This window comes from Corvus moneduloides, chromosome 4 (genome assembly GCF_009650955.1).
Source record: "Corvus moneduloides isolate bCorMon1 chromosome 4, bCorMon1.pri, whole genome shotgun sequence".
NCBI lineage: Eukaryota > Metazoa > Chordata > Aves > Passeriformes > Corvidae > Corvus > Corvus moneduloides.
In genome coordinates this window covers 11,027,422-11,053,968 of record NC_045479.1, presented here as the reverse complement: position 1 = coordinate 11,053,968, position 26,547 = coordinate 11,027,422, and the positions used below count along the sequence as shown (strand labels likewise).

The window sequence follows — 26,547 nt, the reverse complement described above, 5'->3', positions numbered from 1 at the left end:
GTGCCTAATATTCCATGGAAATCTACATTAAAAAAAAAAAAAGCTGTTCCCCAGGGACAGGTTAAGTGCATTCTTTAGTGAGAATAAGAAGTAAAGCAAAAAACACTTACTTTGAAATTGCCTTTTAAGGTAACAGAGACTCCCATGGCCAGGTCCCAGGTCACACTGATGCTTTTGCCCAGTAAAATGATGTAATAACGGCCAGACTTGATGACATCTAAATTTTCATTTTCACCCCTAGGAGGTACCCTGATGTTTACCTGAATGACAGAAGCACATTGTGCTATCAGCAGTCGCTATTATTATTATTTAAGGTAGGTGATTTTCCCAGTGGGACACGTTAACAGGTGCTTCCAAACATGCTGTTCTCCAGAGAGTTTCCATACGCTATCCAGATGCTCCAGAGAACACCAGAAACTTGGGATTCAAGTACAGTATTTCAATTTCATCCCATTTCCAAAGTTTTTGAATGTGGTCCCAGGGTATAACACACAGATGCCAACAGATGAAGCAGGGCTGATAAAGACAATTATCTTTTTTTATCAGAAAATTGTATACTCAATTAATTACAAGTTTAGTATTGGTCACTGGTTCACTGAATAATTACACATTGGTTTGGGCTTTTTTTATTTCAGCTTTTTAGGAAACTTAACAATTCTATCCTTCTGGTTCAAGTGTAATGGGAACTGGGAGAACCACACAGTATCAGTGGCCCCTGAAAGACCAGAGTCTGATTCTGGAGTCGGGAAGGACCTTCTTCCCAACCAACTACACCACCAAGAAAAATCCAGAGAGATTCCTTTCAGTGTCTATTCATTTTTTCCCATCACTTTCCCTTCCCCTGTGTGCCTCTTTCTTTTTCCATCTGGCTTCAAATTCACCGCCTCCAGCTACTAAGAATTTAAGAGATTAATTTAAAATGCTCTCTTTCACACCATAATCCCCTTTCAATGGGAACTCTAATAGGATTATTAACCACATTTGGAAAGAAAAGCCTGGCATGGCTGTTACTTTCAGCACCATTAATGCATTAACTGCTTAGTTGTGGAAGAGGCAGATGAAAACTTTCAGTCAGTACAAATAACAATTAAAGTAGGGGAGAAAGGAGAGCCCAGAAACCATTCACCCACTCCTCTACTTTAAAGACAAAATATTTCCTTATCCCACTATTCTTTCTTGCTCAATTCAGTAAGAGCTCAGCACTGTTAATTCAATTCTTTTCATCTCTGAGTTATCATCAGAAACATTTATCCCAGAGAAGACAGTTCATATCTTCCACGGATCTCCTAAAGAAGGCCTTCAATGTCTTTAGGGAAGATATTAACAGATATTTTGGAGACTGAAAGCTTTTTAACCTCCTCCTATGCCCACCGCATTACTACACAGTATAGTCACTTGACCACTTAAAATTCTAGAACAGCCTTTGTCTTTCCAAATTCAGAGGGTTCCAAAAAAGAGAAGAGGACAAAGTTGAGCTTGGAGGTTGACCTAAATTACAGAATTTTATGTTTATGGAGGCTTTTTGCCCAACCATGAAGTCATAAACTTTTGACCTTGCAAACCTGAAGATTTGTTTCAGAAAAGCAAAAATTATTTCATTTTTTTTTAAATGTCAGCCAGAACTGTAACATGCAGATACTTCAAATTTACCCCATTTACCTAAAAGCAGAAGCTGTTCTCAAAACATATCATCTTAAAACAATGTTAATTGGAAGCATTTTAATGGCCAAAAAAATACCCGATTCTTCTGCTTGCTTCTAAGGATTCTTATGGAAAAAGAGTGTAAAAAGTCACCACTGAATGGGATTTTGCCTAGGAGTCTTCGTATCAGTTGTTTTTCCTTAATCTCTCTTTTGGCTCTTGTTATTTCTAAGCAAACCTGCTCTAGATATTATTACATTGAGGCTTAAACTCTCTAAAAAGCTAGAAATTCACTCAGGGTCATTTGGTGTAATACAGATCTAGCTCTTGCAAGGACAGGCTCTCTCAGGAACTAAACACCCTCGGATGCTGGAGCTGCTGGATGCCTAAATCATCTGCTGTTTTCTTCTGGTCCTTTCCTACATGTCCAAAGGGAATCACAGCTTTTCTGAAAATCTGTCACCTAAAGAAGCTTTCAGACAAAGTCCAGCTCAATGGAATGATCCCTGCACTGCTACTCGCCCTCACCCAGGCAGGGGACTTGTGTAGCATAGAAATAAAGAATTGGACAACCAATATGTCTTGTGTTCATTCCTGCAGCACCCAAAGGCCTGCATGGATCCTATGCTGTCAAGGTGCACTGCACAGACACCTTTAATAAAGGTCATGTTTTTGTGCTCCTGCCAAGGTCAGGGACAATTCACAGGCAATTCCAAACCTGGTACAGCTTTATCTCTTAACCCAAAACAAGGCAAATGTAGAGTGTTTGACTTTCACTGGGAACATTCTTGCAAATCTCTGGTCCACATGCCAGCTCAAAGCACAAGACTTCTGAAAAGGGAGCAATTGAAAACAATAATCCACTGCAGCTCTGCAACGGTTTGAGCTCACAGACAGCCTGAATTGTTGCAGTGCTCAAGGCAAAGGGCTGAACTCTGCCCTCTGGAAAGCTCATTTCCAGGTGGGAAGGGGCATGGAAGGTGGAAGTGATTCTTGGTCAATTCTTCCATGTTTGTTAGCAGGAAAAGGAAGGAAAAAGAAGAATAGAGTCATGTGGATAGTCCATCTAGCAATTTAACAGAGAAAAAGACAGCTGACATTTCAGTATCAGCTTGTTTGAGCTGTGACTTTTTTTTGTTGTGCATGTGTGCTCAGTCCTTCAGATTGCTAAATCAGCTCTGGTGTTTTACTAGCCATGGGTCAGTCATTTCTTAGCCCTTCCTTGCACTTCATGTTGCTGGAAACAGGCTTTGACAAGCCATGTTTAGAAAGAGTCTGGGGCCCCCAATATATGAAGGACATGGAGTTGTTGGAATGAGTCCAGAGGAGGCCACCAAGATGCTCAGAGGGCTGGAGTAGCTCTGCCATGAAAATGGACTGAAAGAGTGGGGATTGTTCAGCCTGAAGAGAAGGCTCCAAGGTGACCTTATTGCAGCCTTCTAGTAGCTAAAGGCACTACAAAAGAACTGGACAGAGACTACTGACAAGGGTCTGGAATGACAGGATGAGGGGCAATGGCCTCACACTGACAATGGGCAGGTTTAGATGGGATATTGGGAAGAAATCGTTCCCTGTGAGGGTGGTGAGGCCCTGGCACAGGCTGCCCAGAGAAGCTGTGACTGTCCCATCCCTGGAAGTGTTCCAGGCCAGGCTGGATGGGGCTCTGAGCAACCTGGGTTAGTGGAAGGCATCCCTGCCCATGGCAGGGGAGTAGAACTAGGTAATCTTTCAGGTCCCTTCCAACACAAACCACTCTATGATTATCTGAGATAAACTGGTTGGCATCAAGCAGAAATACCAAAACAGCATTTTACCTCTGCAAGCAAAATGGATAAATATAATCCTGCTAATCTGTTCATTTTATGATCAAGAACCCCTGAGTGTGAGGTCATTCATGCCTCATTTTACTGAACAATCTGAAATTCTTTTCCCAAAAAAATAGGAAAGAAAGAAAAAAGAGTACATACGTTTCCATTAAACAGTTCTATTTCCCCTCCTTCATACATAATGACAACCCTCTTGGTGCACTTTTCTCCAGTGAAGCCACAGCCTTCATTTAAAATGAGTATCTGGAACGTTCCAGAGTCACCCTTGCAGAAATCCTATGAGATAAAAAAATAAATGAGTCAGTAATGTAGAGTATTTGAAAAACACATACAGGGAAAAACACAGAGAAAAAAGAAACTTCAATCAACAGTGTGTAATCTGTGGCCAATAGGATATATATTGGCATGCCAAGTGTTCCCATATTCATTTAGTTTGTGCTTAGCACTGATACTCATGTGGTCCATCCCTTAAAGAGTGAGGCACACTCTGCCAGTGACACACATATGCATAATTTGGAGAGTATTCTTTGGAAGGGAGAAGCCACAATACTACAGTACCTGTGATATTAAAGATGTATGATGGGCACAGTGTATATTTGAACACACAGATAGCTTAATGTATTGATTTTCTTTTAAATCCAGTATTTCTGAGGTCCTTGAAGACTTCATGCTACATTTCTATGATAACTCATATCTCTTAGATTCTTTTTTTTTTTGGTTGTGTTCAATTTTTTCAGTACACACCTTTTAAGGAAAAGGCTCTGTGTGGAGTTCTTTGTGTCTGTCATTTAAGAAAAACAGATCTAAATTCCATTTTTAGTAGTTTTGTAGTAGTGTATGGTACTGCTGCCCTTAAGACCTTTACACAGAGCTCTCACTAGTGGCAGAGCAATCACTCCTCAAAGTAATCCAGCTGGCATCAAGGTGGGAGCATATTTCAAAGATCAAGGCAGACGCAGGTTGATCACACCTTCCTGCCTAAGGAGAGCTGCAAGGAGGATTGTGCCTCATGAGGACTCTGTGGGGAAAACAGTAGCTCACCCAAGAAACACATCACACTGTAACTGCAGAATATTGTTGTTATCCATCAGCAGTGAACCCATCTAGTTCTAGACCAAATTTTCAGATAAATCCTTGTTTGCACAGACATCTCTAAATACATGACACTTTGCATGTAGACAAGCCTTTATCTTAGTTAACTCCAAATTTTGGCTGCTTCCACAAATCAAAAGTTGAGTTTAGTGTGCTCTACCTTTATCCCCCTTTCCTCCTTGCTGTGAGGAAAATGGATATTGTCAGTGGACTCCAAGCAGGTGGTGCATGGAACAGAACATGGAACAGAACATGGACCATGCGGAAGGGAACGAGCTGAGCCTGTGCTCTGGGGGCATTTAGGGAAGGTTCACTGAGCATTCCCTGTCTCACTCAGCCAGACAGCAAGCTACCACTCCAGGATAAAAAAACAAAAGGAGGAAAAGTTGATTTATGGATATCCACAATTCCATTTTAGAGATGAGATTCAGACAGCTCCTCTCTGTACTGAGGTGCTCTCATAAGGTTCACGACAACCAGCTGGACACGTGGCAGCCTGATTTCTACAGAACACAACACACTCTTCAAAGTTCTCAAGACACTTGTCTCATCTCCAAAGACATTAATAAGCTCTATTCTCCTCTACAATACATCTGGCTAAGTAATTAGAAATACTTTACTGTGATTTATCCAAACACTGGGCTTCTCACCTGGTGCAAAACTCTTTTCATATGATCAGGCAGCTTTAGCATTTGACATGCTCTTACCTGAGCTAACACATATTGGCAGTTTCCTGGAAACTTGTATTTCAGTCCATCAAATGTCAAGTAATGAGCTGTACCAATAGCAGTGCAGGTGCCATCACACAGATTTTTGGTGCACTCCCACTTCCTGCCCTGGCACACGCTGTAACAGAGAAAAGGAGGCAGTGACAGTTGTCCTTATCTCAATGTAAATAACGAGCAAGAGAAGGCAAAGTGCTTTAGGCAACGTGAAAGTGCTACAGTCTCTGCCTCTAGGAGCTTTCTACCACCAGATAAGATACTCTCTCATTAGCATAAATTAGCATATGTTAGCAGTGGGTGTATAAATCCAGACCGTGCATGAAGATTAAATGAATAAGGGATGGGTTTCTCTGTTTCTTACAAGCTGCATGTAGGACTCTTCGTGGTTTGAATTTCCCTGTTACAAAATAGGTCAGGACAGAGACTGCTGGAGTATTCTTTTATACTAGAATTTTATTTAGGATATGCTGCTCTGCTCCAAGTACCCTTTCAGCAAAACAGAGCATCCACCACTATCGCCCTTTTCCAGAGGTATCCTGGAGAACCACAACCTCAATACAGAAGCTGCAGGTATGAAAGGGGAGCTTTCCCTCGACATCCACAGGTTTTCATCAGTGAAATAAATTGATTTGCTAACTAGCAAAAGACTGAGCAAATACAATAAAAACCAAAATCAGTGGAGACTTAGAATACCATTTGACACAATATCTGATAATAATAATTTAATAATTAATAAGCAGTCTATGCCTGGAGGATGGCAAAACATTCATCCACTAAATGCTCCATGAATGCAGAGGGACATCATCACTGCCCCAGGAATTTTCTAATCAAGCTCTGTGAGGGCAGGGAAAGAGGAATTCTACCCATGCTTTACAGACATAAAAACTCAAGGATAAAAAACTTGAAGTATTTTCCCAAGATGAAATTGCTACCCAAAGGAAAAACCGGGCACTGAACTGAGTTCTCTAACAACAACATTTCACATTCTAATAAATATCATGCAAGACATTTTCTTCAAAGAATGAAATTTCAGTAGCATGAAACCTATTGCCCCCTCTCCTCTATGAATTCTCTGCTAGCAGTTAGACAAGAGCAAGATTTTGTAAATACGTGCATGGACAGATCATAAGGTACGTGGGGTAGTTAAATTCAGATTAGCAAATTTCTGCTGTGCACTGCTCCACAAGTGTGACTCCAAAATTTTCATTGCACTCCACATTGAATTCCCAATACATTGCATAACAGAAGGTTTGCCACTGGCTTAGGCTTGGAGACATTCCGTTGTTCATGAATTAGGGTCTCCCATATGTCAAGTCGGATGCAAACGCCAAATCTGACACCTCTGGTTCATATATTGCCTTTGCAGGTGTTCACATCTGGCTAAGAACAAGTGAGAATGAGAACTCCTGCAACAGCAGTACAAAAAGCAGAAACAAAAGAAAAGGAAGATCTCAACCTCCAAAACGCAGACTCTCAATCCTTATTAATTCTCAAAGCAATAGTAATTTCCTATATCACTTTCTAAATGACATTTGACTTGATATTTGCTGAGAACTATCAGGAAACTTTTCAAAGTCACATAGTTCAAAAAAGCCCTGGTGACATTTTTTGAAGGGACCTTATTTCCAATTTTACTTTCAAATTCATAAAAAGCACCTAAAATGTGAGGAAGAACTTTTTATCAGTGAGAAAAAGCCTCATTTCTAACATTTCCTCAACCCTGATATTGATGGTAATTCTATATATTTGAGGAAATATCATTTACAGTGGCACTGCCAGAATTACGTGGGCAGCTACAAGAATGAAGCAACATGGTTATGACTATTTTAAGATCAAATATTATAAGAATGATTGAAAATAAAAAGTCTGATCATGGTTATTGTGAGGAGTCTTGCAAATTTCTCAACACTGAAGGGTTTTACACTGTACTCTTCTTGTTTCAATAAAATTTTCATGGTGCCTGTTTTTCAGCTGAGTCACTTTTACCTACAGGCAATGTAAGCAGGTTATAGAATATGTATCTAGACAAAAACATCAACTTCTCCATCTTTTCAAGCCTATTTTTCCCCAGGTTTAATTACAGTACATGGATTCACAATGTTATATGTAGCTGCAAAGGAAGGAAATGAAACTAAACACTGGGAGGTCAGTATTTCCATATAAAACCTTAATCCAAGACTAACTTACACTAGTTAGGAGCGCTCCCACTAGTTAAAAAATGCAAAACTTGAAAATCACTGTTATTCAAAGATCAATGTACCAACCAAAGTCAACCCCTGGACTCTCCAGTGGTGCTGATTCCTCTGACCCAGCTCCGCCCAGTCATACAGAGGATGACAAACACTGCTCGTGGGCTTGCCACAGAGATGGGCAGGGATATTTTGGGTAGAATGCACGACATATTCTCAAGTCTGAGTTCAAAAAACCCCCAGAATTTTCACACTGTTGGTGGCTGAAGGTCCTACATCCTGGACTCATGGATCTCTGAAGGAAAGGGCCACCATTCCCCCCACAAACACATGGAAAGCAAAGCCCCTCCAGTGCAGCCAACCTGCTGTGCACGAGAAGCCAAGAGTGGCCCACTGTAGTTTACCAAAGGCTGTGCTGAGGGCTTCCCTCCCTGCAAACTGAGCAGCCTAGAACTCCCTTTTGAACCTATAAATCCTTTTTCAGCAACCAAACAGGGTAAGGGAGAAAGACAGCAGGATAAGGGTGAAAGACACAGAGCACTTACTTTATTCTTCTGAGAAAGTACAAGTTTTCCATCTGTTTTCATCTTTTTTTAACGTATCAATGGACACAGCACTCTTTTGAGATATAAGAGGTCGACCCTGTCTCTTCCTAGTTCTTTATCATTTGCCTAAAAACCTCCTATCATATTACAGCTGGTGCATCACACCCCTTCTGGCTGAAAAGGGCTGATTTGAAGGGCCTCAGACAGCCCAAAAAAAAAGGGAAACATGACAGCAAAGCCTAGTGACAAAGCCCAGGCTCCATTGCTCCCACCCCAAAGCATATAGATCCTAAATTGTTATCTTGTGTTGCAAAATCCCCTATCTAGTGCCTACAGAGGAGTTGCACAGACACACAACTATTTGTAAGGCACCAGGTAGAGGTTGCCAGACTGCAAGGAATTTTGTTGGATCTTTGTGCAACATGCAAAGGGAATGTGCTGTCTGTGCATACTACACCGCAAAAACTGGCTTTCTATAAAACAGATCTGTTAAGCAGGCAATATTTGGTGTTACCAGAAACCCAGCAGGCCCCCTAAAGAGAAAAACACCCTTCCAGTGGCTCACCAGGTGTTGCAGTCCTTAGTCACTGTCTCTCCCTTGGAATATTCTCTTCCATTGTGGAAGCACGGGCACCTCTCAGGAGCAACACATTTGTTTTCATGTCGCACCTAAGCAGAAAATATAATTTGTCACCACATGGGGCTGTTGGTACATGGCCATATGCAGGGTGAGCAAGCAGCCAGGAGCAAGCACAGAATGTGTGGGTGAAAAATAAAAGGTTGAAAAGAATAAAAGAAAGGATGAAGGCTATCCAAGGTAAGAAAGGTACAGTACTACTAATACTTTTACCCATTAACAAAAATAGAGCTGTAGGTACATAAATCACAGTCTTAATGGGTACACAAATCACAGCTTGCTCCCACCATCTCGAGCTGCTGGGAGAATAGATGACATTATAGCAGAACATCACCATGAGAAGGTTCAGGATGCAGTGAGGATAAAACCAGGCTAACCTGAATATGGAGAGCATATTATAGGTGAATAGCTTCTCACACACAACAAACTGGGAAAGGGCCTACTAGAAAAGCAGGCAAAGGGCCTAGATGGACTAAAAATGGGAATAGGAACACTGAGGAGGAGACCAGAAGACACAGCACCTGACCCACCCACGTGCAAATGCAGGTGCTGTTGCTACAGACAACAGCCCCTTAACGAAGCCAATCCTCTATCAACTCGCCTCTGAAAATTGCAGTAATCACTCATTTTCTTTCAAATCCCTATTTATTTCCTGGAAGACAGGATAAATATCAGTCCACTTGAGGTATTATTCTGCTCTCTCTGCAGCAGGCCCTGTTGCTGGGAAATAGGACATTATGTTCTACCCATATTTTCAGTTTCACCCTTCTGATCTGAGTTTTTCTTTGTATGACAACAAATCATTTGTCCCACTTAAACAAAAAAAAGAAACAAAAACAAACCAAAAAGCTACAACCAAAGTAAAACAAGTAATTCCTTTAGACTATTCCGTTTTTCCATTCCTTTTCTGTTTTCTTTTTCTGTGATTACTTTCCATTTTGAAGACCCCCAGTTTTAGAGAATCAAACACAACCAAAGCTGGCTGTGCTGACTTTTCACTCAATAGCAGTTCTGGCAAAGCCAGGATAGGTTTGGCTCTTGTTTCATGGAATACCTAAATGGAGAGCCCTTCCCCTTCTTCTCATTCAAAAGTCACAAAATATCACCTTCCCACTTTAAACTCTCTCTGCAAAATCATTAAAATAGTTTCTTTTTTACCATTAAATATGGGCCAATGAGATCAATGTAGTCTGAATGCCAGGTTAATAAAGAAGAACAGCTTTGCCTTTTCCTATGGGGACCTAGAACTGCCACATGGAGCAACTCATAAAAAAAGATTTCACAGCCCAGAGACCCTTCCTTCATACACAGCTCCATGTGTACTGTGGCTTATGGAGAGCTGCATTATGCCAAATAAAATCGCTTCCATAGAAGCAAGATGGAAACAAAGAAATGCTTTTCTAGATAATGGAGCTGCAGCTCTGCCTTCACCTTTACAAAGGATGGTGAGAAAACAATCCAGAGAAGACCAGAAAGAAGAGTTTAATACCTTCTTTCCTTCCTTTCTGGTGGCATTTAGGAAAAAAGCAGGAACATGACCTCACACTCGTGGCTACGTTTCTGAATTTTTGCAGAGTGTTCAGCAAAACAGTTCACAATACACTTGAGGGCTTGCCTCTGGATACAAAACTTGGGATTAGACATCTGGTCAGTAAAAGGAGAATTAGAACCTCTTCTCCTTGCTCCCTAAAAACTGGTATAAATTGGTATCTGTATTTCTATCACAATTAGAGTAACAGCTGCTAATCTACCACTAAAGAGGGAAGAGCACCTTGTCTGAACACCAGAGTGGGTGGGTGAGATTCAGCAAGCAGGACATAAAAACCCAAAGCAGACTTTGACCAGAAGAACAATCATTTTCTCTGCAAAACCCAATGAATTATGATTTTGTTATCAGTAACACACAATCCACTGGGCCTATTAACACCCCATCCAAAAGCTGGGGCACATGTGGCAGCCTGATGCCATGCTGCACTACAAGGACCATGTGGTACACTACAAGGCCAGGAGCACTATTCACAAGCAGCTGGATTTTCTGTGGAAGTCTCTCGATCCATCAATAGACTGCAGTTAATACAGGAGATTTAGTAGCCCTGAGTGCTTGAGATGACAGGAGGCAGCAGCACTGGGGAGGCAACCATGAAAAGACATAGGTTTGTAATGAAAACAGCTGCTGTTTGCACCATTAAATGCCCTTAGGATTACAAGTGGTTGGCTAACAGCTAAGGATTCTCCCATTACTTGGGGATCAAACAGAAATGTCCATCATTTCCTTGCTCTGTCTTATTAATTGCTAAACCTTAAAAAATCTTGAAAAAGGAAGGACAATTTACAGGTTTCAGAACCTTTAAGACTCTCCTTATCCACACTCATAAGAGGTGATTGTCCATTCTGCTCTGCGCTGGTGCAACCTCACCTTGAGTCCTGGAGGCAGTTTTGGGAAGCACAATATAACAATCTAAAGCTGTTAGAGAGTGTCCAAAGGAGGTTACAAAGATGGTGAAGGGCCTGGAGGGGAAGCCACATGAGGAGTGGCTGAGGGCCCTTGGTCTGTTAGGCTGGAGGAGAATGAGGTCAGAGCTCACAGCAGTTCTGCAGCTTCCTCACAAGGGGAAGAGGAGGGGGAGGCACTGATCTCTGCTCTGTGTGACCAGGGACAGGACCTGAGGGAACGGCTGGAGCTGTGTCAGGGGAGGAGTTAAGTTGGATTTTCGGAAGTTTTGTTCCCCCAGAGGGTGCTGGGGCACTGAACAGGCTCCCCAGGGAATGGGCACAGCCCCAAGGCTGCCAGAGCTCCAGGAGTGTTTGGATGCTCTCAGGGATGCACAGGGTGGGATTGTTGGGGTGTCTGTGCAGGGCCAGGAGCTGGGCTGGATGATCCTTCTGGGTCCCCTCCAAGTCAGGAGATTCTGTGGTCCTGAAATCCAACTCAATGAGCCTAAACTTTGAACTCTCTTGGTCAACACAATTTGATGAGTATCCCTCTGTCAAGGGAAGCTCAGACATGGCTCTGTTCCACCTGGCACACCTGTGGATTTCAGTGGAAAGTCAGCCAAAGGTATAAAGGAACGTGGCATTAAGTAATGGAAGTGGGTCAGATTAGAACCCAATAGCTAACAGGCTTTAGAATAAGAGACTGGTTTGGAGTAGAAGGGACCTTAAAGATCATCCAGCTCCATGAAGAGGGACACCTTCCACCAGACCAGGTTGCTCAGAGCCCCATCCAACCTGGCCTTGGACACTCCCAGGGGTGGGGCATCCACAGCTTCTCTGGGCAACCTGTGCCAGGGCCTCAGCAGCCTCACAGGGAACAATTTCTTTCATAAATGTTTCCTTTAACTAAAACAGCCTCTCACCCTTACAGTGCAAACAAAGACAAGTCAAAAACATGTTAGGACATCAAAATGTGCTGGTCTACACCTGACTTCTCTTTCTTATGCTAGCTGTATGGCTCTGATATTTATTTGACATGCCCACCTCCTCATGAAGATATTGTAATATCGGATAAGCCCACACTGAAAAACATACAACAGAGAAATCAAAATAGTCAGGCAAATTTCCGTTGAAAACAGTTAGCAAGCAGACAAAACAATCTTCCAAACTTTCCTGGTTAAGATGTTTAGGGTTTGTATTTTTTTTCCTTTTTCTACTAACGTATCAAAGTTTTAGAAATAGTTTTATTTCAGCAGTCAGAATGCAATAAAATATTTCATTTAAATTTTAAACCTTAATTTTGTGTCAGTCACTGGGAATGGAAAGAAACTAATTTTCTACTTTTGGAGTGTCTGGATTTTGTGCTCTCTGATTGTTCTTCTCCTCTCTTTCCCCAGAAAGGTGCTCAACACTCCATTTGTATATTTATTAATATTTTCCAATGGGAAAAACCTGAAGTGCAGTAAACTAATCTGAGAAAGCATATTTTTCCCCACACTTCTGCACATATGTTATGATTTCTCTTTTCTGCTCTGCAAAAGGGTGACAAGCATTGAGAATTTCCCACCTTCCAGATAATCAAAGACAGAAGAAGAAAAATTATTTTTATGACATATTGAACATTTTTATTTGCTAGAACTCAAAACAATGTAAAATACTAAGTCAAGATGAACTGGACAACTTATTTTTCAGTTGAAAGAAATTAGGTTTTGTCTTCAAGCTAATAAGTTATCCATGAACATTGATAACTTTCATGTGCTACTGTACCACAAAAGAAAAAAAAAATCTTCAGTAAGAAGGTACAATTTCTCCCAGAATGATGATATGTGCTAATATTTATGGGAACACATGTTGAGTAATCTGTTACTCCCCACAGACCTTCCTGCAAACAGCAGCTCACCTCTGTGAGTTCTTGTAAATTAGGCAGGATTACAGAACACCAATAAGGGAGACTGACCAGTAAAATGGTTATTCCTTTTTCCAGTCCCTTTATTGCTCACCTCTGTTGGTATAAGCCTGGAAAACACAGACTTTGATTTGACTTTGCAGAGCTTTGCCTGTGTTCCCAGAGTCTGTGTTAGAAAAGGACAGGATGGAAAGGAGATCCTGGTCACCATCCCAAATCCTTCTCTAGTGGGGAAGCACAAAGCCTCATTGCAGAGTGCAGAAATAAGAAAAAAAGGCACTCCCAAACCTCATCCCATTGGGTGAGGAGGAAACTGCTCTTTGACAATGAGCTGGCAGGTTCCTGTGGAGCCAGGAATCAAACACTGGGCAAAGGGGACACACCTGAAGGGAGACTGGGCTTGATCTTGTCTTTGCATGGCAGTGGCTACAAGATCATCTCTACATGGGCTTCTCCTGTCGTGGCTTTGGTGCATCTTGTGATTTTTACTCTCTGCCAGAAGCGAAGCAGAACAAGTAATTCCAGGCTGAGTTTAGTGAAGATTAAACCATACTGTCATCTAGTGGAGAGAGAACTTATTTTACTAGTAGTTTTTAAAAATTACTGAGCCTGATCCTACAATCCAAAACCTGACAAACCACCTTGTTGAATTCAGGGGTGTATTTCACATCACTGCAAAGTCAGCTGGAGTTTCCAATTCCAAAAGGCCAAAGACTGCTCTGGTGCCAACAATTTTATGAAACAATTGTTTGTTCCAACTTACTGAAAAAGAATATGAAATACTGTAGCAAACATGAAGGTTAATTACTGTGAGGTTTTTTCCTGTGGAGTGGTTATCATAGTTGGTTTTCCACAATTATGTCAAAAGTGTACTATTACCATATCCCAGAACTGAAACCAAAAATCTCAAGCTCCTTCACCAAATCAAAGGTCTGAATGTTAGATGCAAAGAAAAACCTGTTCACCCTTGGGCTCTTGGAATTTTACAAGTACACAAGCTTTTCTAAGTTTTCTTATCTCACTATTATTTAGGAATATTTTTCAGTTAAAGGACAGACATTTATAGACTGAAATATGAAAAGAAGCAACACTTGATTTTTAAAATAGCAGTGGAAATTTATGGGTGACATCAGATTCTGTTCTGTCTTTTTCACCTCCAAGACATTTCACAAGCCTGGGCTTTTGTCTAGAGCTGGCATTTTATTCTGGAGTAGAATCTATTTATATAAATGTGTGTTTATCAGAAAAATACAGTAGCAATGTTCAAAATATGTTTATATTAATACTAGAAATTACTGTCTAATGAGAAATCGAGGGAGCTGTTTTTCTAGTAAGATAATTGATGGAATTTGGGGGTAGAAAACACTTAAAATAATGATGAAATTTGAGGGTTACAGTGGGAAATAACCCTGGACTCCAGGAAGCCTCTTTTCGGGGGGGGGGAAGAAAAGTGTGCTTAGTACACCACCTGCAATTCCAAGACACACTCTGGCATCATCTTAGCAAGTTTCATGTCTCACGTTCCTTCTCACAGAGAGCCTTCAATTTGATACAACCTACAGGAAGGCAACTGGAGAGATGGAGACTTGACAAGGAGGAACCAGTATCAGCAGGAAGGGTGGCTGGATCAGAGAATCCCAGAATGGTTTGGGTTGGAAGGGACCTTAAAGATCATCTCATTCCAACCCTCCTGCCATGGGCAGGGACACCTTCCACTATCCCAGGTTGCTCAGAGCCCCATCCAACCTGGCCTTGGACACTCCCGGGATGGGGCAGCCACAGTTTCTCTGGGCAACCTGTGCCAGGGCCTCCCCAGCCTCACAAGTAAAGACTTCTTACTTCATACCCAATCTAAACCTGCTCTCTGTCAGTGTGAAGCCACTGCCCCTTGCCCTGTCACTCCAGGCCCTTGTCAAGAGTCTCTCTCCATCTTTCCTGTGGGCCCCCTTCAGGCCACACTGAGGTCACCCCAAAGCCTTCCCTTCTCCAGGCTGAACAATCCCAATTCTCTCAGCCTTTTTTTGGAGGAGAAGTGCTCCATTCCTCTGATCAACCTGAATATGGGCATCTGTGTACTTCTGTCTCTGAGAAAGTTCAGCAAGACTGAGGAGGGGTTTAAGAGCAGAGCTGAAGGAAAACATAAACTCATCTTCAAATCAGGCTTTGGAATTTTGATTATGAATTATTTTTACGAGCTAAAGTTCAACTTCAATGAAGATATACTAATACACATTCTTTAAGCCAGCCACAGCTTGACAGTCAATACTTCACAACCACTTATTCCCAAGCTGCAAGAAGACTGTTGGTAGGACAGAATGAAGGCAAGAAAGCAAAGAGGACCTGCTTCTCCCTGCTGTATTGAAACCTGCTTACCATCCCTTTTGGACAGAGGCATCCAGATACGCAGCCATGGCTGATGCACTCCAAGTCATAGTTCTGGCAGGTCTTGGTACATTCCACTCCTTCTGCTCGTGGGTTGTTGGCAGGACAGATAATTTTTTCCATGGGGACTCTGCATGTCAAGCTCCTTTTTACTTTAAAGACATTAGTTTACAGAAATTGCAATTAGAACTCAAGTATTGTTGGCATAGTATTTTTCCAAAAAGTGGATCAAGATTTTGATTAGAAAATTTAGAATATAGCCTGGAGCAACACCACTACACATGATATGGCAAAGAAAGCAGCCCCTACCTCCCAGAGTGACCTCAGGCTGCCATGAAAGCAGGTATTTAATTCTGACACAAAAAAGCTGCACTAAACATACGAGTGCAATTCCAGACTGCTCTGGGGCTATGCAAACACCTGTAGGCACTGTACAAAGTCAGAAAATTCATATTTTGAGAAGCAACAGCATCGTATATTATTCTAGTTAGACCCATTTCCCATAACAATGCCCTGAGCTTAAAAACAAACTCTGAGACTTCAGGATCTGAGAGATCAGAGTGTCCCAAGAAGCTCTAGGATATTATTTCAAGTGGTACTAGCAATATGCCTCTCTGAGGTTTTGTCAGCTTTGACATACTAATATCAGGAAAAGTACGTCTTAGGAGCATTAAGGGAAGAGTTTGGTGAGATATTCACTTGGAAGGCTTCACCTGAAGAACAGGTGACCCAACCAGTGACACTGTCACTGGTGTCCTAGCAAGCAACATTAAGCAGGTCACTGCCCTGTACCTACAGAGGGATTTACAGTGTTTTCCACTAGCAGGTGGTTTATCCTTAGAAGGTGCAAAGACAAACAATAACCCTTTGTCTCCAAGGCACAGGCTAATATCAACCACAAATTTCCTCCAGACCCCATGTACAGGTGCATTTGTCAGTGTGCCATGGAAGACACCGTGTTTGGCTCTACTGGTGTTCCCATAGGGATCATAGCTTATCCTGAGTTGGAAGGCACCCGCAAGGATCACCAAGTCCAACTCCTGGATATTCCCAGGCCTTCCCAAAGCTACACTAGCCCTGTCCCCTCTGAGATGCATCCAGTCTCAAACCCCCCTATCCCATGGCAATCCCATAAGCTCCATCAGTGGGAAACCCCAAAAGATCCCAGAGCACTTCTGGCCTTTCTCCAATGCTGCAAGCCCCAATTAGATGCTGGAAGTGTTCCCGTGCACGCCTCACAGTCAAATATTTGATAAACCTGTCTACTGATGGGAAACGTGGCAGCTGTCAGTCTCCAGGAGGTTTCATGGAGATTCCTGCTGGCTGGAAAGCACACTGGGAACCTGGCAGCAGTGTAACCTTCAGGCCACAAAAAGCCTCATTTGCACCAGAAAAGAGAGTCTGCATCCCATTAGTGAGAAGCAGCAGGCATAAAGCTGATGAGTTACTGATGTCTTGTGATCTTCAAATAGCAACTGGGGACCTCAGATCACTGCCAAGGCATCCTTTAACCTCTTCAGCTCAAGAGAGACTGCAGTGGCTAATTATAATTTTGAGAGGTGAGATTCAATGAGCCCTGCACCCTCCCACACAACCCTTTTGTTTCTATCCCATAGAAAAAAATATAAAAAGTCTCACAGTATCACAGCTGTTGCAAACTCTGGAACTTCTTCTCCAATCTACACTACCAAGAGACTGAGGGGAAAAAAAAAGTCAAAGTAAAATATTAATTTTTTAAGGCATACTAACTTCTGGGAGATGGCCTCTCATCAGCAAAAACATCAGCCAGGAAGGCACCAGGAGCTCTGTTTGTACTGCAGTGCATGAATCCATTCTCACAATAGCTAAGAAAAACAAACAGAGCTTATATTTAATGAAATGGCATTTAGCTTTCACCCACACTGATTTTCAGTCAACAGGGAACTTGTCAGAATACAAAACTACACCTCACTGGGGCTGAGCTGTTGCTCTCTGTCCACTGTGTCTGTCAACGTTAAAGGCAAACTTTCCTTAAGGGAGTTGATGGGATACAGTGGCATGGCAATCCAGCTGCCTACTGGCCCTGTCCTGCTAGATCCAGTGCAGCTGCACAGGGATAAAGCCGGGCAAGACAATAGCCAGCTTTGCCGTGGAAAGAGGTAAGGGACCACCTAGTTCCTGAAACTTGGGATTTTTGTGGTAGAGAGGAAAAGGAGAAAACACTGTTCCCAAAACTGGGCTTGCCCACCAATTGCATTCCCACTCCAAGTGTACTGCTACTCAATTTAACAATTAGAAATGCTTTTTAATACTTGTATCTTTGACAAGAGGTAATTAGGTTTCAACAGTTAAGAAGTGTATCACAGTACATTAAAGTGACATTTTAAAAGCCCACAAAGTACATATTGTCAGTAATTAAGCTCCATTTCTAACTGGCAGGAACTGTTCATGGAACAAGGCCTAATACAGAGTAATTCTGAGTAAGGTGGCATTTGAAATTAAGTGGAGAGAGATGCAACAGCAAAACTCCCCATTTGGTTTGTTGGAGGCAAAATCTTGCCTTTTCTTAAACTAATTTCAGTGGATGCACAGGAACTGACCCAGTTAACAACTCAAGCCATCCAAAAAATTGGAGTGAGGGGTGTAGGGAAGGGTTACGAACATTGCACTTACCACATGGAGTAATGATCCGAGAAGACATCCTCTGGCTGGAAGATCTCCCCATCATAGTAGCAGGAGCACTGGGACTTGGGCACGCACTGCTCGTGCTCATCCAGGTAGTGCCCAGGGGGACAGTAGCAGCCCTCCAGGCAGAGCTGCTCACAGTCCTCTTCTGGGTAGGACAGGGACCGGCATGTCTGGTTGCATGGTGTCCCACACTGCTGGTACACCTGGCCTTCAGGACAGGCCATTGCTGGTGAAATACATGAGGGAAAACAGCATTTGATCTAAATCCAGCTAAAGGAAAAGCTGCCTAAACCAGACTGGGAAGCCTGGGATTAAAAGGTATTTGCTCAATTTACTCATCAATGGAGTATTATACCATCCTCCCTTAAATGCAGCACCAGTGCAGCCTCAGGCACTGGTTATATATACACACAAACAAAACGTTACAAAAGGAAGTTCCCAATAATGCCAGGACTTGACTACAACCTTTGTGATGGAAATCCAGCCACAAAATTTCACCCAGAACATGAAACAAGTGCTGTCCAACCTCTATTATTATTTGGATCACAGTCAGGATAACCTAATTGAAGCTCTCCTAAAGTACCTAAAGGGAACCTACAAAAGAAGGAGAGAGGCTGTCGACAAGGGCCTGGAGTGATGGGACAAGGGGGAATGGCTTCACACTGACAGAGAGCAGGTTTAGAATGGACATTGGGAAGAAATTCTTCCCTGTGAGGGTGCTGAGGCCCTGGCACAGGTTGCCCAGAGAAGCTGTGGCTGCCCCATCCCTGGAAGTGTTCCAGGCCAGGTTGGATGGGGCTCTGAGCAACCTGGAGTAGTGGAAGGAGTCAGCCCATCAAAGGGAGGTGTTGGAATGAGATGGTCTTTAAGGTCCCTTCAACCCAAACCATTCCATGATTCCATGCATTTAGTAGCATTACAAGTGTGATGTACACACTTACACCTCTCTTCCCTTGCAACAATCTGGTCAAAGTAGAAAAGTAGTAGAAGTAGTAGAGAAGTAGTAGAAAAGTACTTTTCAGCTTTGATAAGCAGGTGTGCTGCAACACGTTACAGCCTCACATCCCAGAAGTACTCCACGATTTCTATGGAAACAGGAGCAAATAAGGAAGTAATTTAGCAATCATGAAGCCAAACCTTGATACTAACGATTTTTGATGATGAATTATTTTATATGGAGACTAACTATGGCCTTTTGAGCCATTTTGGCTTCTTTGTTTATTACTTCCTCTTTCTACAGGGCCGATTTTGAGGCATTCACCTGTGCACACATCAGCATCAGCACTAGGTGGCAGCTATGACAACACATTGCAGAAGACAAGAAAACGAGTTAGTTTTATCAAGAGTTTGAATTTAACAGGCTTCCTGATAACCAGGATTTACACTGTCGTTTGTAGCAACCTTCCACAGCAAACAGTTGTACGGTGATGAGGAAGGCTGTTCAGGGAAGCAGCTGCAAATCAAAGTTGGCGCATTTGTACCTTGCTAAAACCAAGATCAAAGGGTTACAAGAGAAAGCCCTTCCTCTTGTCATCCCTGCAGAACGATGTGATAATCCCTACTCTCTTCTGTGTGCACACGTCCCTGGGGACTCTGGCAGGCATTGAACAACAGGATGGGCCTGCAGCCTCAGCCAGGTGTTCACTGGACTAGCAAAGCAAGGCCCACGTACTGACCAGGTGCTCATGGTCACCTCCACAGAACTCTTCTGAAATGAAGAATTATTCCTGCCTACTGAAGAGAGACATGATTGCATTAACACCTCCCCAGCTTCTCTTGAGGCTCCTGCAGCCCCATACATGGGAGTGTAACACCCTAAACTGAGGATCCAGACCAGAAGCATCTAAGGTGACTTGAACCCTTCTTCAGAGAAAAGGTCATCCAAGCCTGGGACTTGTGCCCAAACTATTTAATGTGCCTTTCACAACACAGCCCAAGAAATGTGTGCTCATCAATACAGCAAATGCTTCCTAACTCTGGACTAAGCAGCAGATAGGTTCACTCACTCTTACAGGAGTCTTTGGCAGCCATCCACAGAAACGTGCTTCTAATTTACATAAACCTGATTTTTGCAGTAAATCAAACACTGAACAGGCACAGCCCAGGGCTGAGGACCATTTTAAAAATAACTTTCATCACTAAAGGCACGTTATAGCAAGACAACCATGAGGCCTCAGCCAAAAGTATTATTTGCTACCCATGAACCTCTGGAAACATGGAACTGGTCTGGCAGATTGCAGATGGGTGCATCAGTTTATTAGAGTTTCAAGATTCAAAATAAGATGGGATAACCAAGCCCAACATTCTGCCCTACTTTCTAGTCAGCGGTAACACTCCCTGTCCACAGGGACAACTTTGCAGTGGATCCCTTTCTTAGGCAAAGCATTGTAATTCATGTGTGGGAACAGTTTCAAACTGAAAGACAGTAGGTTTAGATTGGATGTTAGGAAAAAATTCTTCCCTATGAGGGTGCTGAGGCCCTGGCACAGGGTTCCCAGAGAAGCTGTGGCCACCCCATCCCTGGAAGTGTTCAAGAACAGGCTGAATGGGACTTGGAAAAACCTGGTCTAGTGGAAGGTGTCCCTTGGAACAAGACGATTTTTAAGGTCCCGTTCAAACCAAACCATTTTATGATTTTCCTTGCCCATGCACCTCCTAAAATTTTCAAAACATCCCCTATTTTTCCAGTTTTGCTTCCCAAAGCCATGCTTACACTCCACATCCCAATACACTGCTCTATCCCTTCCCAGCAACATCTGTTTTTAACCACAAAAAGGCAAGACAACTGACCTGGGAGAGGCCTGTTGTCTGTACACTGTGTAATACACTGTCACTAAGAAAAACCCATCCCACTGTTGCCAGGAAAATGAGAGGAAAAGGCAAGGTGCATCTAGTCTCTGTGGATGCCTCCTGTAAAACCAAAATAGCTCAGTGCTGTGCTCTGAAGCACAGCCTATCCCAGGAATAAGATAAGAAACAGTGGGAAAGCATTGGAAAAAATGTGTCTGCATCAAACAGCTCACGAAGCTTTTGTGGGTGGGTTTTCAAACCAGAGTGAAAGGGACAAACAATGACCAGTTCCTCAAGTAACACAAGGTGAAAATGTTGCCACCTCTGGGTGAAGGTGCACCCTGTCAGGACTAGATTTAACACAGCTTCTCCACCATGCTGAGGCCCAGCCTGCACTGTACCCATCCTCAACTGCTGCTCAGAGCCTGTCCTTAATTTCCTGCTCCATCACTCTTGGATTTTTCCTATACAAATCCTCTTACAGAAGCCATGCAAAGTCACAAGGTGCCCCAGGACTACCACATTAAGGAAAATAGTGGGCTTACCAACAGGTCCTAAAATCTGAAGAAAGATCTAGGGAGCTGTTGACTGATTTCCCTGTGCCACAGAACAATACACACTTGAGACAGGTAAACATAGAAATACTTTGGTTGGAAAAGACCCTAAGATAATTGAATCCAGCCGCTAACCCCACCACTAAAGTCCACCACTAAACCATGTCCCTAAGCACCACATTCACGTGGCTTTTAAATACCTCGAGGGATGGTGAATCAACCACTTCTCTGGGAAGTCTGTGCCAGTGCTTGATAACCATTTCCATGAAGAATGTTTACATAAAACCTAATCTGAACCTCCCTGGTAAAACCTGAGGCCGTTTCCTCTCCTCTTGTCACTTGTGTCCTGGGAGCAGACCTCGACCCCGACCTGGCTGCACCCTCCTGTTGGAGAGTTGCTGAGAGTAAGAAGGTCCCCCTGAGCCTCCTTTTCTTCAGGCTTAAGCCCCTGGCTCAGCCACTCCTTACCAGATTTGTGCTCCAGCCTCTTCCCCAGCTCAGTTCCCTTCTCTGGACACGCTCCAGCCTCTCAATGCCTTTCTTGTCCGGAGGGGCCCAGAGCTGCCCCAGGATCTGAGGTGTGGCCCCAGCAGTGCCCAGCACAGGGGACAGTCACTGCCCCGGCCCTGCTGCCACCCCATGGCTGGCACAGCCCAGGTGCCATTGGCCTCTTGGCCCCCTGGGCACACCTGGGCTCATGTCCAGCCGCTGTCCCCAGCACCCCCAGGGCCTTTCCCAGCTTTCCAGCCCCTCTGCCCCAGCCTGGAGCTGCAGGGGGTTGGTGTGACCCAAGGCAGGACCGGGCCCTTGGCCTTGTGGACCCTCAGATCTCTGACCTGGGCCCATGGATCCAGCCTGTCCAGATCCCTCTGCAGAGCCTTCCTGCCCTCCAGCAGATCCACATTCACAGCCACCTGAGTGCTATCTGAGAACTGAGTGAGGATGCACTCGATCCCCTCGCCCAGATCCTTGGTTAAAGTATTAAATAAAACTGGCCCAAACACTGAGCCATGGGGAACACCTCCAGTGACCAGCCACCAGCTGGGTTTAACTCCATTCACCACCACTCTCTGGACTCAGCCATTCAGCCTGGGGTTTACCCAATTTTTTACATGCAGGTGCACGAAAGACCCTTCACAGCATGGCCTGTCTGCTCCTCCCTTGCAGCATGAAGGGATTGGCTCTGGTGCTTATTCACGGTGGGCTGCAGGAGTATGAGTCAGGTCTTAAATAATCAAACTGCAACTAAAATGATTTCAAAGATAAGGACACTGAATGCACTTGATAGCTTGACACACAGCAGAAATGCTGTGCTACACTAATGACTTTGCTCCCTGGCACTTATCCACTCCAAATCAAGCAAACTGGCTCTGTCAAGTCATTTCCCAAGAAACCAAATCTCTGGCGATGAAGGCAGGGGTGGAGCACACATTCAGTGCACTGGGCCATCAGCACAAATTACACAACCTGCACATTCACATCTCAAGCCCATTAAAAAAGAGGGATTGCTCTCCTTCATGTGACAGGAGATGTCTAGGGCACCAGGATTATTTAATGGGGGCTGATGGATCTGCAATCAGGGAAATCGTCACTTTGTGAGAGCACAAAGCTCTCTGTAATGCACAGAAAGGAAGAAGCAGCTCTGCACTATTAAAGATTAATTGTGCAAATTGACTTGTTCAATTACAGAAAGAGCAATGGGGCATTATCGCTATTCTTTCTTTCAGCCTCCAGACCTGCAGAGCTCTGAAAGGATTTTTATTACATTACTGTTCCACTATCTGAACATTTACATAAACTAGGTAAAATCTTATAAAACCATGCAGCAGTTTAATATAAACTGGGTTTGTTCTCATTCACAGCAAACACTTTCCAGCCTGCAGAAGTTGTGGTTACTGACCTTGCAGACCCTACCAGGTCAAAGGCCAGCGACCTCTCTCTTTTCCACTTTCTACACACTCAGTTTATAAATGTTTTTCCCACCGTCTGTTTGGGAAGAAGTAGCAGAACAAATCTGGAGAGCTGCCAAGCACACATGTTTCCCCCCAAATTTTTCAATTGTCTTCTTTCCTTAATAACAAAGTTGCTCAGGAAAATGGAAAAACATTCACTTCACAAATATTTATGGGAAAAGTATGTCTGTGCTCAGTCAAAATTACATGGCAATTTCCTACCACATTGACCTAACAGAGAAATAAAAGAAATATAAGGTGTTGGATTCTTCTGCTCCTGCCTCTTAGCAGATTGGCTATTAATCTTGCCCTGGATAAGGGAGAGATGTCGGAGAGGCTGTGGGACCTCTGTTTTTGCAGATTCAAAATTTGTCTGGACAAGACATCAGGCAATCTACAGTAATTTAGCCCTGCTGTGAGGAGGGCTGGTGCCACAAGATTGCCAAAATTCTCTTCTGATACAAGTTTGTCTTGCTCTTCTGTGCTTCCTCCATAACCCCACATTCAGCTAAAGTCAGGAGTCACTGATGAGGTCAGGACCTGGGAAGCTTGGGCCTCAAAAAAAGGCAATTCGTGGATTACTACAAATCACTTGGGAGATTTCTACCCTGGGACATTCAGAAAGTTTCCAGGTGAGTAGCTGAAAATGAAAATCCAGGCAAAAGTTCTGTGGAGGTGTGTCAGATCACTGCTTCTCTCCCCCAGTGCTGAGCAGTCCCTGGAAACAGCTTTTGCATCCTTACCAGTGGGGACTAAAGATTTGCTCTCATCCTTTGCCATAAGGAAAATCTGGCATCTTATTCTAGATCTTTCATCCAATTCTGTTGCCAGAAAAATTCCTTCAGGATAAGGAAAATAAGCGGGTTTGAGCAGCACTGCACTTACGGCAGAAGTCGGGCTGTCTCCACGGCACCAGGATGCTCTTCCTGGCACAGGCTGCTGCATAATTAGCAATGGCAGAGCACAGGCAATCCTTGCCACTGGAGCAGGAGCAAACATCAAAGCGGCAGTTCTTCACGTAGGGAGTGGGACTGACTTCATGGTGGCAAGGTTCAAAGGCAGGAGACAGCAGAACTGAGCAGGAATCCTCAGCATATTTGGCTAAAAAGAAAAAAATTACATGCTCACACTGAATCAATCAGTGACTTTCAAGGAAAGCTAGAGGAGCCACAGTATGCATTTTCTTTTCATTTTATAAAAGGAAAAAAAAACCCAAAAAACAAACCACACAAGAATAAAACAGCATCAGGCAGGCACAGATAGCACCACAGCTCATATGTCATGAGCTCTACTGAAAGAATAATATTCCACTAGTAAAACAAATCAAGGAAAAGCAATGCTTTTATATTTTCCTAGCACTATTTCTGGTGCTCTAATTCCTTTTACAGGGCTTCTGCTTTCTGCTGCCTTTTTATATTTGCAAAATTAAACTAATTTTTGTTTTCAATTTTCACAAAATATTACGTTTTCCTTAGGAAGCCTGCATCAATACAAGTCTCTCTGTGGGTTTTTTTTTGTTGTTGCTGTTGTTTATTGGGTTTTTTTAAACATATATTACAGTCACCCTGGTGGTAATGTAAACAATATTAGCTTCTTTTATTTTCCTTTTTTTTTAATGTAAATGGAAGATCACCATTTGCTGCACACGTTAATTTTGGGTAGAGTTCAGTACCTAAGTGAGGATTGAGATTGCAGGGGTCACTGTCTTGTTTTAACAAGTCCTGGCAGTCTGCATTGAGCTTCCAGGAGTTCCCAAAGTCTTCCAGAAGGGATTCCACCATGCCAGAAGGTGTAAGAAAATCATCCCCTTGGTTCCCATCATAATTTCCACACAGCCCACACATCCTTTCAGAGTAGACTGGAGACACCTAAGGAACACAACATTAGCACGCTCATCTTCCAGAACAGGTTACCACTGCAGAGCAAGATTTTTTTTTTTAAGGAATGAAACATACACAATTTAGCAGTCAAGAAAATTCTCAAACACACATCAAAATACTACAGACACAATGCCATTGTGCTGTATTTTTAAACTTCTAACAAAAATGCTACTATTAGTAGCAGCAGGACAATTGTTGCACAGTACAGTGAATTCCAGAGGGTGACTAAGAGAAAAATAGCTTATTTTTATGCCTTGATCAGAGGTCCAGTTTAGTCTTTCCCTATTTTCCCCCCTCCATTCTTATAAATGAGCAGGGCAACAGTGGTGGTTGCATCTTTTTTATGTAATTACAATGGCAGTTTGGGGGAAAAGACTGCACCTGGGAGCATTTCACAATTTAAAGGAAAATTGGATGATGAAGGAAATTTAAACAGGCTGTTTTATCACAAAATTGAGTCAATGTTGGAGATGCTCCCTTCGACACTGAGGACCCTGGATAAAATAAGGAATAAACTAATACCCCTAAAGCTACCTCACATTAGAGCTTCCTCCTGCCTAGAGGAGCTTCAGGCACACTAAAAGCAGAATTGCCAACAACCCACAGAGCAGGTGCACTTTTCACCCTGTTTTATTCCTGCTGCAAATCAAGGGGCAACTGAAAGGTGACCCTAAACCTAGAGGTAAACAGAGAGAAATCTCCTAAGCAACATCTGCAACACAAAGACACCAATACTTTTATTTTAGTAGGAATTGTCAGTTTCTGTTAGGAGTAAAGCTCTGGTACACTACAAACACTATCAACTACTCAGGAGCCTTGATGTCCTCTGTATCCATGTAGTTGAATGCTAGTTTGGGCAGGCTTGCATGAGTAACCAGTGAAACAAACAAAATAAGGTTAGAAAAATCCACATTTTTAAAGAAAACTGGTTTTCTGTATAAATAAAAATAAAAAACATTCTCCAAAATATAACCTAATACTACCCACTGTTCAAAAATAGGGGCCAGAGGATTAATATGGAGCATCAAAAAGAACAATTAGAGGATAAATATTTTTACTACTAGGAGTGTTACTACTCTTTCACGTACTCTGCAGATGGAACAATGACTCACACGAGTCCAAATTCTGGTGTATTCAGGAGTGGAAGCTCAAATCACAAATACAAGGCAGTCACAGAAAAGGGAGCCTTCTTAAGGAACACAGGAAGAATTTTTGCCAGAACAAGGTAATGGAAGTGTTTCACTTCCTCCAATTGTCAGCAACACCTGGCAACAGGTCAGCCTACAAATCCAGCATAAAATAACTTTCCAAAAGCAATTAAAGAGATG

The 26,547-nt window shown here is 42.9% G+C and overlaps 1 protein-coding gene across 1 annotated transcript in view; it reads right to left on the bottom strand.

Annotated features, from left to right (window-relative positions):
• VWF (von Willebrand factor) overlaps positions 1–26,547 on the bottom strand; it is a 123,487-nt gene that overhangs the window by 63,497 nt on the left and 33,443 nt on the right. Inside the window, 9 exon segments of the mRNA XM_032105904.1 lie at positions 111–260; positions 3,609–3,743; positions 5,267–5,405; positions 8,584–8,687; positions 15,368–15,528; positions 17,126–17,220; positions 18,029–18,269; positions 24,225–24,440; positions 25,012–25,207. Of these exon segments, the coding sequence (XP_031961795.1) occupies positions 111–260; positions 3,609–3,743; positions 5,267–5,405; positions 8,584–8,687; positions 15,368–15,528; positions 17,126–17,220; positions 18,029–18,269; positions 24,225–24,440; positions 25,012–25,207 (1,437 nt within the window).